Genomic DNA, 16,142 nt, shown 5'->3' with positions numbered 1-16,142 from the left:
ATATTTATAATTATAGTCACTTTAATTAATTCATTTGAAACCTGCTCAATATAATTGTAAACTTAACAGAGAACAGAGCTTTACTGTGAATATTGAAGTGGTTTGGCAGCCCTGGCATGAGCATTGTTCGCACTAACACACGCGCGCACAGGTACAGGTAGCATAAACAGAGACTCTGTGCGGCAGTCGGGGACGTTTGCTCGTTGTAGTCGGTTGTCCTGACACTTCGTCATGGAATCGTGCCTCGCCGTAGAGAAAGACATCGATGCAGCTCTCGCCAAGTTCACGGGTCTCGGCGACCATGCCGACCGAGTACTCAGCGACGTCATCATCCACATACAGAACCTCAACCAGGAGCTGGCCCAAGGTATCCATCCATTATATGTGCATACATGCATTCACTATGCGACGCGCGTCCCGTTTGACAGCTGCTAGCCCTCCTTCCCTTAGGACATAACCTCACTTTTCCTTTGTTTGATAATATGCTCCATATATCACTGCCCCCTCTTTCGTCTGGCATCGCAACAAGGCGAGAGAGGGTCACTGCCCCCATAAGCCAAAAAGCCAATTAGTCATCCAGCCTTTCATTTTCAACCCCTCACCCCTTCCCCTCTCCTTTCATCCTTCCATTCCCCTCCTTTACCCTTCATCCCTTCCCTTCTTTTACCCCTTCCCTCTCCATTATTATCTACTTTCTTTGGATGTCATGTATTTTCAGTATTTTGATATAGACACAACTGTCAGAATTGTGCGTTGAATACACACACGTGTACAGTAGAATTAACAAAGCCTAAATATACATACAAATACAATTGATTTTTACACTTTTTGTTTATATATTAACCCTTCTCATAGTATATTGTACTTCATGAAAAATTTTAGCGTTCGATGTTCGCATTACTATGAACTCACAGTCGAGAATTTTTTATTCGGGGAAAGTGACATATTTCTAATTTAAAGATCGCTCTCATTCTTCCAAATGCATTCCATCCCGATTTTATTCGGTTCTCGGTGCTGGTTTAGTGTGCATTCTACCTTAAAAGTATTGGTTTAGCGTGCATTCTACCATAAAGGTAACTGGTTTAGCGTGCAGTCTACCTATGTATATTTATAGGAATGGTCAGATAAACAGTTTCATATTTTATTAAAAACAGTAATCGTCATTTCAAAGCAATTATTGATTAACGGTAAACCGTAGCAATGTCATGTGGAAAATTGTCAAAAAGGTCGGGAACATTCTTACTTTTAATGCGCCAATAGTATTTGTTTAAATGTAATTGCAACATAGCTGGTGTTAACCCATCTTCTTTTTGCAAAAACTGCAGGTTAACTCCTCCGTTGCAATCAGTCAATAGAAGTCTCGAAGAAGCATTCTTAAAACTAAATATAACGTCTAAATAAAATTAAAAACTAAATATACCGTCAGCACACAAGGCCGGCGCCGAATACACTAGCGAGATGTCAGAAAAATGTTATTGTCATGTCCTATTTGGTAGAATGCACGCTAAACCGGCACCTTTTTCTTTGTCTTCGGACATGCTAATGACTTGCGTATATTTTACTAAATATTAAGGCTTAATATTTAGTAAAATATACGCAAATTAAGTATCTAATGAACAAACTTTTTAAATAAAATATATGCAAACTTTTTATTAAATATGTTAGTTTGAATAAAATATATAAATAAGTATAAAAATTTGAGTGGAATTCGACTATAATGGAATTCATCAAATGCAACTTTGATAATACGAAAGCCACACGCTTAAATAAAAAAAAATTCTTTAGCGTCGGATCCCTCATGATTGAGGATCACGATCAAAATAGATAAATGACAAATTAAAAGATTGAACGTAATGTAGGGAAAGATTTAACACCCGTCGCGCCTGTCATCAAGTTGTACTCATAGTGAAATTTTGGGTGAGGAAATAGTCATAATCAATGTGGTTCTAGCATCTTCCTATACTGTTGTTGTTGCTTTGTTGGATTCTCATTATAAAATCGAGTTCGACTTTCGTTAAATATTTATTCTCAACCAAGACGAGATCAAAAGTTCAAAAAAACATCACTCGAGTCTCGGTCTTTTACATATGAAACTAATCTGTTTTTCCAAGTTGTTCCATTGTTCCTTCACCTATCGCCTCCTTCAGAAATTCTAATAATATGCCCAGCATATGATTTAAATAAATGAATAAAATGAGTCACTTTACCAAATCAGCTCTGTTTATCAAATAACAAGCCAGTTTCTACATGCATGCTTACAATCTAACCTCAGGCGATAACTATTTACGTTGATGACTAAAAATATATTGAAACATTACAACATTAGACTTTGAAGTATATAAAAAAATATATATCAAATATTATTACTTTGATACAATATCACGCACAAAATTGTTCTTGACATGGTAATTAATTCACACCGTAAATTATTCTGTAGTGTTCATTTAAAAATAATTTATTTCTAGTTCCCGTAAATATGTCGTTGACACCCACTCAACTAGAAGTTATCAAAGACACCATGAATCGCTGCAAGGAAACCCTTCAGTGTCTGGCATCAGGTTAGATTTACACATACATTTATATGTTATATTTTAAAATTTGTATTTTAATAACTTGTTTGTTTTTCAGAGCATAGAGACAGTCACGCCTGTGTATCTCGAGTGGGAAAAACTATCGACCGTAGTTTTGTAGCTGAGCTGTCTGGGGCTGTGCCAAGAGACGCTGCATTTTCAGCTCCTCAACAGCGTCACTTATTAGACAGAGCTATCGTCCAGCATCTATACAGACAGGGACTCGATAGCGTGGCCGAGACTCTCGTTCAAGTATATTTCTATTTTTTGCATGTTATTTAATAATCTAAAGATAGATTCAAAACCAAATTGAATTCAAACCATTTACAAAGCTCGAGTCTGATTAAACTTATTTTCTTTTGTTTGCAACCGTTGTGGCAACTTGTACCTTAAAGATCCCTGGTCTTTTCGATCCTTTTCTGTATTCAATACTCTTCGTTGTATAGTATTATATGTATGATTTGAGTATTCAAATATTGATTTTATTGAAGTCCAGAAACTTTATTTATGCGCTCAATTACTTTAATCTATAAGTTCACATCTCCGGGGTTTTCATACTTTTGCATATATAATTTGATTCATGTTCATCAGTATTATGATTAAATTTTATCTTTAATTTTTTTTATTATTTGAAGGAGGCTGGTTTAGAAGAAGAAGCTAATTGTGGAGAACCGTTTGCAGACTTGCACCGTGTTGTTGAAGCTTTGTCCACTCACGATCCTGGACCAGCTCTGGCATGGGCCGACCAACACTCTGAATCATTACACAACTCAAATTTGCCTTTCAAACTTCACAGGTTTTATATTTTAACAATGGTTTTATATAGTCGCAGCGTTCAATGGTGTAATCTCAAATTGTAAATTTTAGATTAGCGTTTTTGTTAATTGGTCGACAAGAGGGTCGTATTGCCGCTGTAACGTATGCCCGCCAAAATTTCCCTCAGTTTGTTGATAAACATGAGAAAGGTATACATATATATTTCAATTAATATTATAAGTTTTATAGGTAATCATTTTACAAGTTGTTTTTATTTTATTTTAGAAATACAAAAGACAATGTGTCTTCTCGCTTACGAAGGAGGCGTCTTACCACTTAGTTACTCAGCGCTGCGTGATGAAGCTCTATGGCCAGACGCAATCGAATTATTTTTGCGTGATGCTTGTGCACTATTACGGCTACCTCCTTTAAGGTTGTATAGAGATAAAAAAAACCTTTTTTGATTTATATTGCGATTGAATTAATGTCGGAGTTATCAATTAATCGGTGACTTCACTTTTTTTATGATTTTTGTTTTACAAAACAGGGATTTGCAAATGTGGAAATAGATGGAAATGTGGTTCACTTTTGAATTTAGTTTTAATAATGGAATATTAAGAATGGCGAGTATAAATTTAGTATTTCACAAAAAAAAAAATTTATAAATTTTGTTGAAAATTCAGTTTTTATATTCAACATTGACCATTTGCTGAACCCTGTTTTAAAAATAACTATATTTAAATTTCTCTAGCAGCGCAGCTTTATCGTCCTTTTTGCAATATTTGAATGTGTGTATTGTTAAAGAAAATAATTATAATTGCGTACATAGTTTGTTTTAATTTACTTAATGAATATTTCAAGTTTCTAATCGTTTAATTGTTGTAATTTAAAGCTATTATGGAGGTCACAATTGAAATCTTGCACAGGGAACACGAAAAACTAGTCATGGCACTGTATAAATGTGTAATATAACATTAGCGGTTCTCCGATTTTTCCGTTCAAAATGTTTCTGAACACGAACTTTCTGTACCCTGAATATTCTATACATGATTTTTGCGGATCCTGATTATTCCGTTAATAACTCAGAGTTTGAACAATCCAAACGTTAACGCTATTTTTTTTTAATTCAATTTTAAAATTATTTTTTTGTCTGGAAATAGTCATGTATGGAAAAATCACTGAACACACATTAACTAGTATGATTGAACCCTGATTTAAACTTAACTTAACCTGTGCTTCGCAAGCGTTATTACTTGTTTTATCAAAGATTCAGATCGGGTAGCAGTACAGTAAAGATAATTTGGAATAGGTATTGACCCAACAAATTTCACACCCACCTGTTTCTCAACATACAATACTTTTAGACTGGTGCAATATTGTTTTCGATGCTCTCATATTTTATGGGGCTGTGGGTTTTCAGATCACTTCCAAAGCACAAGGCGTGATCAGTCGGTTCAGCGGATTACACCAAGTCCATTCTAAATAACGCTTTGTTGTCTGTCGCATACTCTAATAAGGTGTCACAAATATAAAATAAATCATTCGCGGAGCTCTTAAGTGAACAGTGGAGGATCGTTATCCAATCATTTATTTTGCCTTCATTATTAAATTATTGTAATGTGTACGATTCACAAAAAATATCTGTGAACCAACGATCGTAAACGAACAGTCATAAGCGAGTTGTCATGAACGAAGTGTCGATAAACGAGCAACTGTGAGCGAGATGTCTGTGAACAAAATATCCGCGAATGAAACGTCGTGTAATCCCATAGCATGAATATGTCCATAATATGGAAATAATTTTCTGTAATTTTTGCACACTATTGCAACCTCAATTTATATTTTTTCCTATAAAATGAAATTACAGTAGAAATTGGTATGCATTCAGCAACTAACTACATAAATAATGGTTGTTTTCAAAAATACTTTTTATTTCATTTCTAGTAATTTATTTACAATTTACTCTGCATTTAAAGTTCTGTATTCCTTTTCTATCTAAAGGAACTTACAAATATTTATGTTTTACGTTTGCCAGATAATTAATTAAATTAAAATTCAATGATTACCTCGACAGTTGCAGATTAAAAGAATATTTTCTTACTCTGTTCAAATTAGTATTTCTAATATGTTAAAAATCTGAGCTATAGATGACTCTGGTGCCAATTCTTTCCTGCTTTGCGAAATATTTGTGTCTTATTTGCGAATTTTTGATGTGTAATTTAAATTACTGGATCTATTGTAACATCGAAGTGTTTAAGTTTTTGTATTGATTCGATCTTTTTTTCAATGAGTTTACTTTGTCCAATATGTCTTGTGGTTTTTGAAAATAATTAATATCTTAAACTCAAAATGTTCGTAATTGCTAAAAGTTATATAATTATAATATCCACTTACGACCACCACTTTCAAAATCAAAGGTTACCAAATGTAAATTTGTTTATACATCTAGTGAAGCTTATAACTCGACAATACATAAGTATATTATGTGATCGATTTGAAATATTCCTACTGATAGTTCATGAATTTTTGATCTAAAAATATCTTGCATACACAAAGGCAAACTCAAATTATATGGCTCAATGGTTACTGTGTGTTCCTAGCGACTATAATGTTCCAGAATAGACCTCAATTGGATCTATTGTCACCGTTGCTGATTTAATAAAATATCCAGGAATTCATTGCCTAGATCATGAATTAACCAACAGTCCGTACCATAATCAATTCAGTTAAGGTTGTTTTTAAAGCATATACATATGTATAATTCATAGCGCTTGTATGTTTATTTATTGCATATTTGTCTGATACTCTTGTCTAAAGTAAGGACTACGATCACTAAATTTACTATTATGCGAATTTTTTAAACAAGAAATATTTACATTTGAAATAATATCAATATTTTAATTACAGTCCATTGCAATCGGCCGTGAGTGTGGGTAGTCGTGTACTACCAGCCTTATTAGATATACGCATGAAGATGGCTAACACTCATGCTCACCATGTGTGGGCAGCTAAAGACGAATTACCTGTAAGTAACCGAGAACATGATTTGATTTAATTACATCCAATTTTATATTACAAAATGCTTTTAAAATTTAAGGTCGAAGTTGAAGGAGGTGGCCATCACTCGGTGTTCGCTTGTCCGATTCTCCGACAACAAGGCTCCGACCAGAATCCACCAATGCGATTGCTGTGTGGCCACGTAATATCTAAAGATGCTCTGAATAAACTGTGTCAGGGTATCAGGTTGTACGTTTTATTCATTGTTCCCATCCGCATGTTTGATTTTGAATTTTGCTATTTTCTCATGCTTTTTTTGTCATGTTGCAGGTTGAAATGCCCATATTGTCCCATGGAGCAATCACAGTCAGAAGCGAGACTGATTCATTTTTAATTGCATCAATATGTACTGTACTCTGCGAATTTTCTCACACATGAACAACGGGCTGAACGTGAAAAGGCTCTAAATGCGATTTCATTTTTTTTTATTTTGTTCTGAATGGGAATATTAATTCCATAAAAAGCTCCATGATATTTGTACATAAATTTTTCGTATTATTATATTATATAAAGGGTAGCTTATGTGGCTTTTTTTCCTATTTCGTGTTTTATGCACAATTTTAGTTTTATAAATTCATATTTGTAGTTTTTTCAACATGTTGAGAATCCATTAGCTGACATTATTTTGAAATCAATTTGAGTATAGTAGATATAAAAAAAAGAAAGTTACATTTTCTTTTATTAAAAAAAATATTTTGAGAAGTATGTTTTAAATTAAATTTTTGTATGTTAAAAAAAGATATGCCTAAAATAATGAGTAATAATAAATTTAAATTTTTTATATCTTTAAACTAATGGATTTTCATTCTCCATAATACCATGATGTTATCAATTTTTTTGTTTTGAATTAAATGCTTTAATGGTATAAATTAATTGTAAGTTAGATATATTATGAAAGCAAATAATTAAAATATGAAGTAAGTTAATAATATATGTATTATATTTATATTCAGATCTTTTGATCACAATTAACATAAAACTACGATATTAATATTTACTGATAAATAAAGTACATCTCAATATTTTAAATAAGATATCTCAGTATATTGAAAAAAATGCCTTATTCTACATTATTATTTTACAAAATTAATTAAATAAATGTACTTAGTCAAATCGTTAGTCCACTAGATCTTTATTGTGAATTTAAATATTCGTTTTGCTAGTTGTGATTTTTTTTAATGAATTATCATTTTTAATTTTTGAATCCCAATTTACATTTTAGAATCAAGCTGTAGTTTGACATTTTATTATTATGTATTTTGTTTTTATATTTATTTGTATCCAATTATCTATTTACATCAACCTCTTTCATTGACTAGTTTTAACAGTTCTAGATTTTGTGTTTTGTCAATGTTAACCGCCATCGATTGCGACATTACTATGCCTAAAATTTGAAATGTTTTATAAATTGTGTTTTCCGTTCAAAGACTTCATACATATTTATTCAATTGTGCGTTGTGACAAAGTGCGTCGCCTGATAACATAATAGAATAAGTCATAAGCTCTCTCAGTTATTACATAATTATTTTATGGAGTTAGACTTGGGTTAATGTGGTCCTTTATTTTTTTTTTTCGTGTAAACCTTCACTGATGTTATGTATTCAATTAAATTAAATCAGAAAGTGAATTGGTATTTTCTTATTATCATATATCCCATTTTTTCCTATATAATTTAATTTACAAAATTGAAGAATATTAGGATATAGCAAAATTGTTATTTTGTTGTATATATAATTTTCTATCAAAAACAAAACCAATAAGGTGAAGGGTGAAGTTTACCCTTTCAAATGGTATTATTCATGAATGGTTTATAGTTTCAGAAATGCAGTGTATGTACTCTTGATTATTCTAGGGCTGCAGAGCCCGATTTCGCATTTATTTCTTCATCTATGTACATACGTAGTAATGATAGATGAAATCGTGTGATCATGCAAAAATGTGAACTGGGAATTTTGAAACTTAACATTAGTTATATTAAATTAAACTGAATGAGTTTGATAGGACTAACGTAGTAGGCAACCCTGCTCCCATGTCCGTTTTTTTTAATTTTTGTATTCAATTATCTCAAAACTTTCAAAGGATTATACTGAAACTTATTACTTTTTTACATGTAATAAAAATGATGAATTTCATACATTTATATTTTTATCTAAACCGGGAGTAGTACTTTTACTTTAGAAAATCGAGGTTTTTTTATATTTTTCATATTTAAAAGTTTTAGTTTAATACCAAGTAATATAGAAAATTTAATGAAGACCCGCCCACCGGAAGTGACAGTTTACTCTTGTTCGATTTTCCTTCCACTCTTTTTTCGACCCTTTAAATGTATGTACTCTTCACGAAAAAACGTCAGTATAATCTTCGTATCAATTTCATGTAACTAAAAAAAATTAACAATTTTGGTAAACTGGAAGTGTGATATTTTCCACTGAGAAAAGTAAAAAATGTTGTGAAAACACGATTTTTTCACACTACATACTAAACATATCGAGCTGAAAATTTATATTTGTATTTTTTATTTAAAAACTTAAATTTGACTAGGTTTTAGTTAGAATTCGTAAAACGAAGATAGTAATTTTTTTTTAATTATTTATTTAATTTTGATTTTTAAAATTATTTCTATCTTGGTATTTTATGCTTATAATATTTATAATGATATAAAATTATTTATTTATTAGAATATATCGAGAAGGCGGCAAAGCCGATAGGCCCACAGGGATTGGCTTAGCATAAATAATGATATAAAACAATAGTACTCGTAACATTCATAAGAGAAAAGATAAAAAAAGTAAATACTATTATGGGGGCTTATGGATTGAAACGACGGAATTGTGATGGGTGGGAAGGAAGTAAAGTAGCAATAGACCAATATGGCCGAGTTGGTTCCAACTCGCAGGGTTGTGACCGAAACTCGACCATGTCGTAGAGCCGCCGCACTAAAAAGATATGACATAAGAGAAGATACCAAAAGATACAAAGAATAAATATAAAACATAAAAAAAATACATGGAACAGTAACATATTAAATAAAAGAAAGCAAAAATATAGAAAATATATTGGGAAAAAAGAATTACAGAAATCTTTTAAGTTTAAGAAATACATCTAGCCAGTGCCGGCCTTTCACCCAATGGCGTCCTTGGGCATTTTTTTCTAAAAAAAAAGATTACCATCCTCCTTTTTCTTTGCTTAAGATCTTGCTACAGTATCAGGCAGTGTCAGCAAAAGCATAGCAACCCAAATGTTTTGATATATTTAATTCTTTTAAATTATGCTGTTTTATAAAATTTAATACAATGAGAATTAATTTTACCTTGAACTTTATTTTAAAGAAAGGCTTTTAAATTGATAAGTTCATTGCTAATAATATCAGATTTTGAATTTGCGGTGATCTTAGGGCGGTTTCAGACTAGCGTATTTTTCTGCGTGTATATCGTCGTTTCGGCATACGCGCTTACACGCGCGCTACATTTCGCGCTTCAAAAAACCGGACTCGCGTACACGGGCTTATTCCAGCGTGTTCGCTCCAACCGGTAGTGGTGATTTAGTATCAACATAGATAATACGAGCTTATAAGCGCGTCTACGCTCGTACGAGTTGCGCGTATGGAAAACGACGCGCCGATACGCGCCTACATGCACTTCAAAAAACGAGATTATACGCGCGTATAAAACGCTAGTCTGAAACCGCCCTTAATTTGAAAACCGGCTCTTTCCAGTAAATAAATACAAAAAACCCCACATCTTTGAATATTCGTTTAACTGTTCGAATCTAAGATATTTTTTTTAGGAATATAATTATACTTAATCGGCTAGAATCTTCCAGCGATATATTGAAGCTGAAAATACATAGTGTAAACAATCTTCGGAGAATATCGAAAAAAGTTTGCCATGTGACAAAATATTTAAATTGTGGTTGCCACAGGGAAACGTTAAATATAATACATAAGGGAATGCGCATTCACTCAATGAATAGAATTTGCCGAGTACAAATGTTTGAGTTTAGAAAGTAAGGGTGCCTTTGGCGCTCTAATCTAAAATTTTGTAGAGCCTTTGGCGCTCTAATTTTAAATTTTAAAACGCCTTTGGCGCATAGAGTGGCGCCTTAATTTATTTGGCGCCCTAGCTTGTTTTAAAAATATTAAAATTTTCAGAAATTACTGCATAATATATAGGGAATACTATTTTAAACTGGAACCACTCTGTTTGAAAATAAGGAATCTCTGATCAATTTATTCGATTTTTCTTTTTGGAGTCTAAGGGAGTGACCTCTGAGATGAGTGTTTTCATTGAACGTAATAATTTTGGACATATGACAATTATAATGATTATTTAATATTTTAAAGACTTCGAATAAGTCGCCTCTTATTCTTTTCATCTCCAATGTAGTGAGATTCATTCTTTTCAACCTTACGTTATAAAAAAGTGATTTAAGTTCAGAAGCAATCTTTGTAATACTCCTTTGTACCCATTCGATACATATAACATATTTTTTAATATGAGGATTCCATATACTATGTGCGTTCAAAATGCTGATGGACGCATATGTTGGTGTTTTAGTTCGATGAACGTGACTTGTGCGTCAGGTTGTCAGTAGTGTCGAAGTGTCGAACTGACAGTTCTCTACTTCCTCTGACGATGGGGAATGCGAACAGCGGGGCCCGCGAGGGGCGTCGCCCCGACTCTCCAACTGAGCCCCGATCCCCCTCCCCGCAGCCCCATGGAGAAGCCTTCGTCTTTCCATCCACACCTTCCATCGTCAATGTGGCGGCCGCCACTGGGGGCGCGCCCCCCGAAGCTGCAGCGAGCACCAAAGCCGTGACTGCTGGAAGCGCTGACAGTTCCCCAGTCTCCGGACGTCGGGAACGCACCGCAGGACGTCCCCGTTCTAATACTGTGTCAGAGGGTTCCGGCGGAGAGGCACGCCGGATGCTGCCCACAGTCTTCAAATGGGAGGGAGGCGGCAAGCAGGTCGCCCCTCACTCTTCTAAGGGGCTTTTTCCAGATATCGTGACGCGATGTCAACTTTATCGATGACTGCTTTACACATACATATTTAGGTTAAAGCCAAGATGCGGGACCGCTCAGACCGCTCGCTGCTGTCAGTGGCTGTTGTGTGTGAGTCGAGTTTAAAAAAGTATTGCCAGTGCAGGCGAAAACGGCTTGGTCGACAGTGCGCAATATTAAAGCGCCACCACGTAATAATTCTATCGGTAAATGTCTTTTAAATTTTAATAATGTGTATGATTATTTTAAATTCTAAATATTGTACAGATACGTATTATAATTGCACACTGTTGACCAAGCCGTTTTCTAATGCACTGGCAATACCTTTTTACACACACACAACAGCCACTGACGGCAGCGAGCAGTCCGAGCGGTCCCGCATCTCAGCTTTAACCCATATTTAGGCGACAATGTTTCCAAATCTTGTAACCAACTAATTTATTTCGCTAACGATAGGTAGCCACATCACAACAAATGAAGCTACTTCCTATTTAGAAGAAACTTCTTTATATATGGCAACTATTTGGAACCAATACATTTTTTTGCGATTTTTGAACCATCTCCATGGTAACATTTTTGGCAAGTGAAGGCGCATATATACATTGGTTCGGTGTATATTCCGCAAAAAGCGATCTCGCCCATGTCACTAAAATCTCGATCACGGAACATCTGGCACCCAAAAACTCCATCCAGAAGTATTTTACTAATGAGAATTCGAGTACCAGATGTTCCGTGATCGAGATTTTAGTGACTTGCACGAGATCTCTTTTTGCGGAATAATCCGTTTACCCTATTCATTATATGTATATCGATGCTTTGACGTGCCTGAATGCGTCCCAAAAAATTGCACCTTCAACCTTCTTGAAAATTACGTCATAAATCTAACCCGATTACTTATTTTGTATTTAATAGATTTTACATAGGAAAGTCTTATTTCTGTTGTGTGTAGAGTAAAACACAGTCGATTTTTTTTACATTACAGATTTAAATTACAGAGTTTCTCACATATATTTTTTCATTATAGACATTTTGTGGAAATATGTTAACAAAAAACTCATCTTATGTAATAATTGTCTAATGAGTATGTGCGTGTGTATGAAGTACTCGTTGCTAACACCATGCTACGTCTCTCTTTCTCCCCTTGAAATCGTATACCGTGGAAAGAGACGGAGCTCCGTGAGTGTTTACGAAGAACTCACTAACCATGCTCTGTCTCTTTTTCTCCCTTTGAAATCGTATATCGTGGCGATCTTCGTTCACATGAGTGGCCAACAAAAACAAAAGATTTCTTTTCAAAATATTTCATCAAATTTTAAATTCTTAATTACTTTGATCCGAGTTGCGACCTAGTGCACGATTATGTGCACACGGGTCAATGGTATAATACAGGGTGTCTCAAAATAAAGTAAATAATTGAATTCAGAGCGTTATGTGGAGATGTTAGACGACTTCTTGGTGCCTGAACTGCAAAACTTTCCTGGCTATAACCAAAGAACATGGTTCCAGCAGGACGGAGCAACGTCACACACGTCCAATACGTCTCTGCCACGAGTTTGTGAAATTTTCTCAGGCAAATTGATCTCCAGGAGAGGTGACATAAATTGGCCTCCACGCATTCCTGATTTAACCCCTATGGACTATATTTTCCTATGGGGTTATCTTAAATCTAAAGTATACGTCAATAAACCGACTTCCCTGGCGCATTTGAAAGAAAATATCCGTCACGAAATGGCAGCCATCACTGAGTCCACCTGCCGAGCCGTCATAAGTAATTTTACTGTTCGATTAAATGAGTGCCGCGAACGCGAGGGTCTACATTTGGACGGTATTATTTTTAAGAAATAAATTCCCAAATTTTGTACTTTAATAATTAATAAACATTTTTTCGAAACACGGCTTACTTTTTTTTTAATCGATCCACTAAATATAAACTTTCTTTTGAGACACCTTGTATAACGGTATCGGTATTTCAATACAAGTTCAATGCTAGACTCAAAATGAAAACGTTCCGCCTCGTAACGAATATGGTAAAATCTATTGTCAACGACAGGATACTAGCGGAATTTGTAATTTGTATCTGCTGTCGTTTTTTTAGATATTTATTTTTAAATTAAAATTATACGAAAAAGATCTAACACGTGAAATAAAAAATTAACACTACTAAGGGCCGTTAATCAACAAGGCTGTATGAGGGAGGGAGAACATCAAGACGCCCAGACAGCATGTTCAGTAACTGAATGGCTTTTGAAAGAGGTGAATTGACGGTACACAACCTGAGTCGAGATTCTCTCCGCCTCTCAAGTACCCAAGATTTTGAGCTCAACCCAGCTCAACCAATTGATATGTATATACGTCCTCAAAATTGCATAACAAAAGAATAATGTTCACTTGAATTTTTTGTTGCCATACGCCCTCAAAGTTACATAATGAATCATACACATTGAAGTGTTGAATAAACGAGAATGTCTGTAATGAATAAAACAAAAAGGACCGTCACTGTTGCCAACCATTGCTATTGTCGCCATCACTAACCACGTAAATCGGAAACTGTCACGTTTTTATCATATACAAAGCAGTCATAAGCAAGACATCACGCCGCGAAATCTGGAAACATTCCTCTCCATCGCGTTGTCGCTGCCTCAATATCAGCCCAAAACGTTCTCTGTTTGTTAATACATATGCTTGTAATTGCGTGTTTTGTACTATACATATCGATTTGCGAATGCGGCGTTATATTGCACCAATTGTCTATTGATTCTATGCAACATATTGTTTTGTTTTTTTCTCTTTTTGTTCTACACAATTAACTTCTACTTTACTTTTTCGATCCCAGGTTTATATAAGTGGAACGTTTACCGAATGGAAAACACTTCCAATGGTTAAGTCGCACGGGGACTTCGTCACCATCATTGATTTACCTGAAGGGGAGCATCAGTATAAATTTTATGTCGACGGTGAATGGAAACACGACCCAGATTTGGTATGTACGATTATTTTCAAATTAATCAATACTAAATGAACAATTGTACGTTTATATTGAAAAAGGCTCGAGAATTTGAAAAAAAAATCGGATGATTGTGGTAAAAGATAACAAAATAACACGAGTATTTTATTTGTATTAAATACTATTTCAAACTTTTGTCGGGTTGACGTGTCACTGTGTGTACAGGGCTTCTTTTATTCTTCAAATTTCAAAGGAATTGAACCTTAACATGCCTAAAAAGCAAGGGATATGAGTAAAACGCACAATCCAAAAGACCCACTAATCTAAACTAGCAAAGAATCAAACAATGCCGAATGGTGTCAAACATATTGTAAATATCTGAGATATTAGAGTGTAACCAAATTTATGATGAATTTACTCTTTCTATGAATCTTTTGATTTTGAAAATTTCATTTATGTATTATTGCTACATGTCATGTTTTTTTTTTCTATTGCACTACTTATATAAAATTCTTCACGCCTTTAAAACCTCTTCCGAGCACTAAATCGATGTACAAAATTATTGAAATAATAAGTTACACCACAAATATTTTCAGAAACTTATCGACAACGGAATGGGATCCAAAAATAATCTAGTTTCAGTGAAAAATTCCGATTTTGAAGTATTTCAAGCATTAGCAAAAGATAATGAAAGTGTTCATGGCATTGATTCCAAAGAATATTCCCAAGTAAGCTACAATTTTTCAACTACTATACAGTTTATGCATGTTAATCGTAATTATTTTATTCAATTTTATATTTCTAGGAAGTGCCACAAACCAAACCTTGGGATAAAGTTACGGGGCCTCCCATTCTGCCTCCTCACTTGTTGCAAGTTATTTTGAATAAAGACACACCACTTTCTGTTAGTATCATTTTTTTTTTGTCGGTTTTTTGGTAGGACTGTACTGATTTGTCGTATTATTTCAGTGTGAACCAACGCTTCTTCCAGAGCCTAATCATGTCATGCTGAATCACCTATATGCCTTATCTATAAAAGATGGAGTGATGGTTTTATCAGCTACTCACAGGTACAGGAAAAAATACGTTACCACATTGCTCTACAAACCAATATAATTATACAAATTGTGATGATAAAAATTATTTGTTAAATAAAGTGTCTCAAATGCTTATAATTCTAATAATTAAAATATTATATATTTATGTTTCAACAAATCGCAATATTTTTTACTATTGCCTTGCATGTATTTATACTCAGGGCAATCTCCCTCCCCTTCCAATTTTTTTGTTTCGCAGAATTTTATCGTCTATTTGTAAATATACAGATTTGCACTTACATTTGTACTGATTTGTAGATCATTTTCTATAAAAAAATAAGGAAAAAAAAGATAAATTTTGGGATGTCTTAAGCTTCCAAAGTCATTTACATATTATTACGATTATATTCATAAAATAATTATATAAAAATTATATTTTATAAATTTGTTTAGTTGTAAAGGTGGGCCAAAAGTCACGAAGAGGTTACAATATATAAAAAATGGGTCTACCTCACGGGATCGAATTAGAAATGCACGAAAAACCAAATATCGGAAAGCAAAGATCGAAAATGGAAAGATCTTAAGTCGAAAGATCAAAAAAAAAAGGGTGCATGGTAAACAGGAAACAACAGGAACAAGAGGAACAGGCTTTTCCTCCCGTATTAATGTGCGCGGGCATTTTTTATCAAAAGCAAGGCCCACAATGACGATTTGGGAACCTTAGTTTAGAAGCCCTGCATACGTAAGATTTTGGATAGCTAAAAAGCAAAAGGTA

The 16,142-nt window shown here is 33.9% G+C and overlaps 2 protein-coding genes across 3 annotated transcripts; both read left to right on the top strand.

The window, feature by feature from the left end:
- Positions 1 to 102: 102 nt before the first annotated feature.
- LOC143922443 (E3 ubiquitin-protein transferase RMND5B-like) lies at positions 103 to 8,008 on the top strand. Of its 2 annotated transcripts, none has more exons than XM_077445668.1 (9): positions 103 to 367; positions 2,466 to 2,558; positions 2,629 to 2,822; positions 3,206 to 3,366; positions 3,438 to 3,535; positions 3,612 to 3,759; positions 6,234 to 6,351; positions 6,424 to 6,572; positions 6,654 to 8,008. In XM_077445668.1, exons 1-9 carry the CDS (start codon positions 232 to 234, stop codon positions 6,715 to 6,717), a joined length of 1,161 nt encoding a protein of 386 aa, XP_077301794.1. In that variant the 5' UTR covers positions 103 to 231; the 3' UTR covers positions 6,718 to 8,008. The 2 variants fall into 2 exon arrangements, with proteins under 2 accessions (XP_077301794.1, XP_077301795.1); XM_077445669.1 differs by having other exon boundaries at positions 6,424 to 6,569; positions 6,654 to 8,002.
- A 2,935-nt stretch (positions 8,009 to 10,943) lies between these two features.
- On the top strand, positions 10,944 to 15,543 carry alc (5'-AMP-activated protein kinase subunit beta-1). The gene is made up of 5 exons (XM_077445710.1): positions 10,944 to 11,350; positions 14,220 to 14,366; positions 14,927 to 15,058; positions 15,136 to 15,234; positions 15,300 to 15,543. The coding sequence occupies exons 1-5, from the start codon at positions 11,018 to 11,020 to the stop codon at positions 15,444 to 15,446; spliced, it is 858 nt and encodes a 285-aa protein (XP_077301836.1). The 5' UTR covers positions 10,944 to 11,017; the 3' UTR covers positions 15,447 to 15,543.
- The last annotated feature ends 599 nt before the right edge of the window (positions 15,544 to 16,142 follow it).

The sequence above is a fragment of the Arctopsyche grandis genome, chromosome 2 (assembly GCF_051622035.1).
Source record: "Arctopsyche grandis isolate Sample6627 chromosome 2, ASM5162203v2, whole genome shotgun sequence".
In the NCBI taxonomy this organism is placed as follows: domain Eukaryota; kingdom Metazoa; phylum Arthropoda; class Insecta; order Trichoptera; family Hydropsychidae; genus Arctopsyche; species Arctopsyche grandis.
The sequence above is the reverse complement of the archived record's forward strand: the minus strand, read 5'-3'. Positions and strand labels throughout refer to the sequence as shown.

Coding starts and splice junctions, on each gene's coding strand:
- alc (XM_077445710.1), top strand. CDS start 11,018: ATGGGGAATGCGAACAGCGGGGCCCGCGAGGGGCGTCGCCCCGACTCT. Junction 11,351..14,219: donor GGGAGGGAGGCGGCAAGCAG/GTCGCCCCTCAC, acceptor TTTCGATCCCAG/GTTTATATAAGTGGAACGTT. Junction 15,059..15,135: donor ATTCCAAAGAATATTCCCAA/GTAAGCTACAAT, acceptor TTATATTTCTAG/GAAGTGCCACAAACCAAACC.
- LOC143922443 (XM_077445668.1), top strand. CDS start 232: ATGGAATCGTGCCTCGCCGTAGAGAAAGACATCGATGCAGCTCTCGCC. Junction 3,760..6,233: donor TTACGGCTACCTCCTTTAAG/GTTGTATAGAGA, acceptor TTTTAATTACAG/TCCATTGCAATCGGCCGTGA. Junction 6,573..6,653: donor CTGTGTCAGGGTATCAGGTT/GTACGTTTTATT, acceptor GTCATGTTGCAG/GTTGAAATGCCCATATTGTC.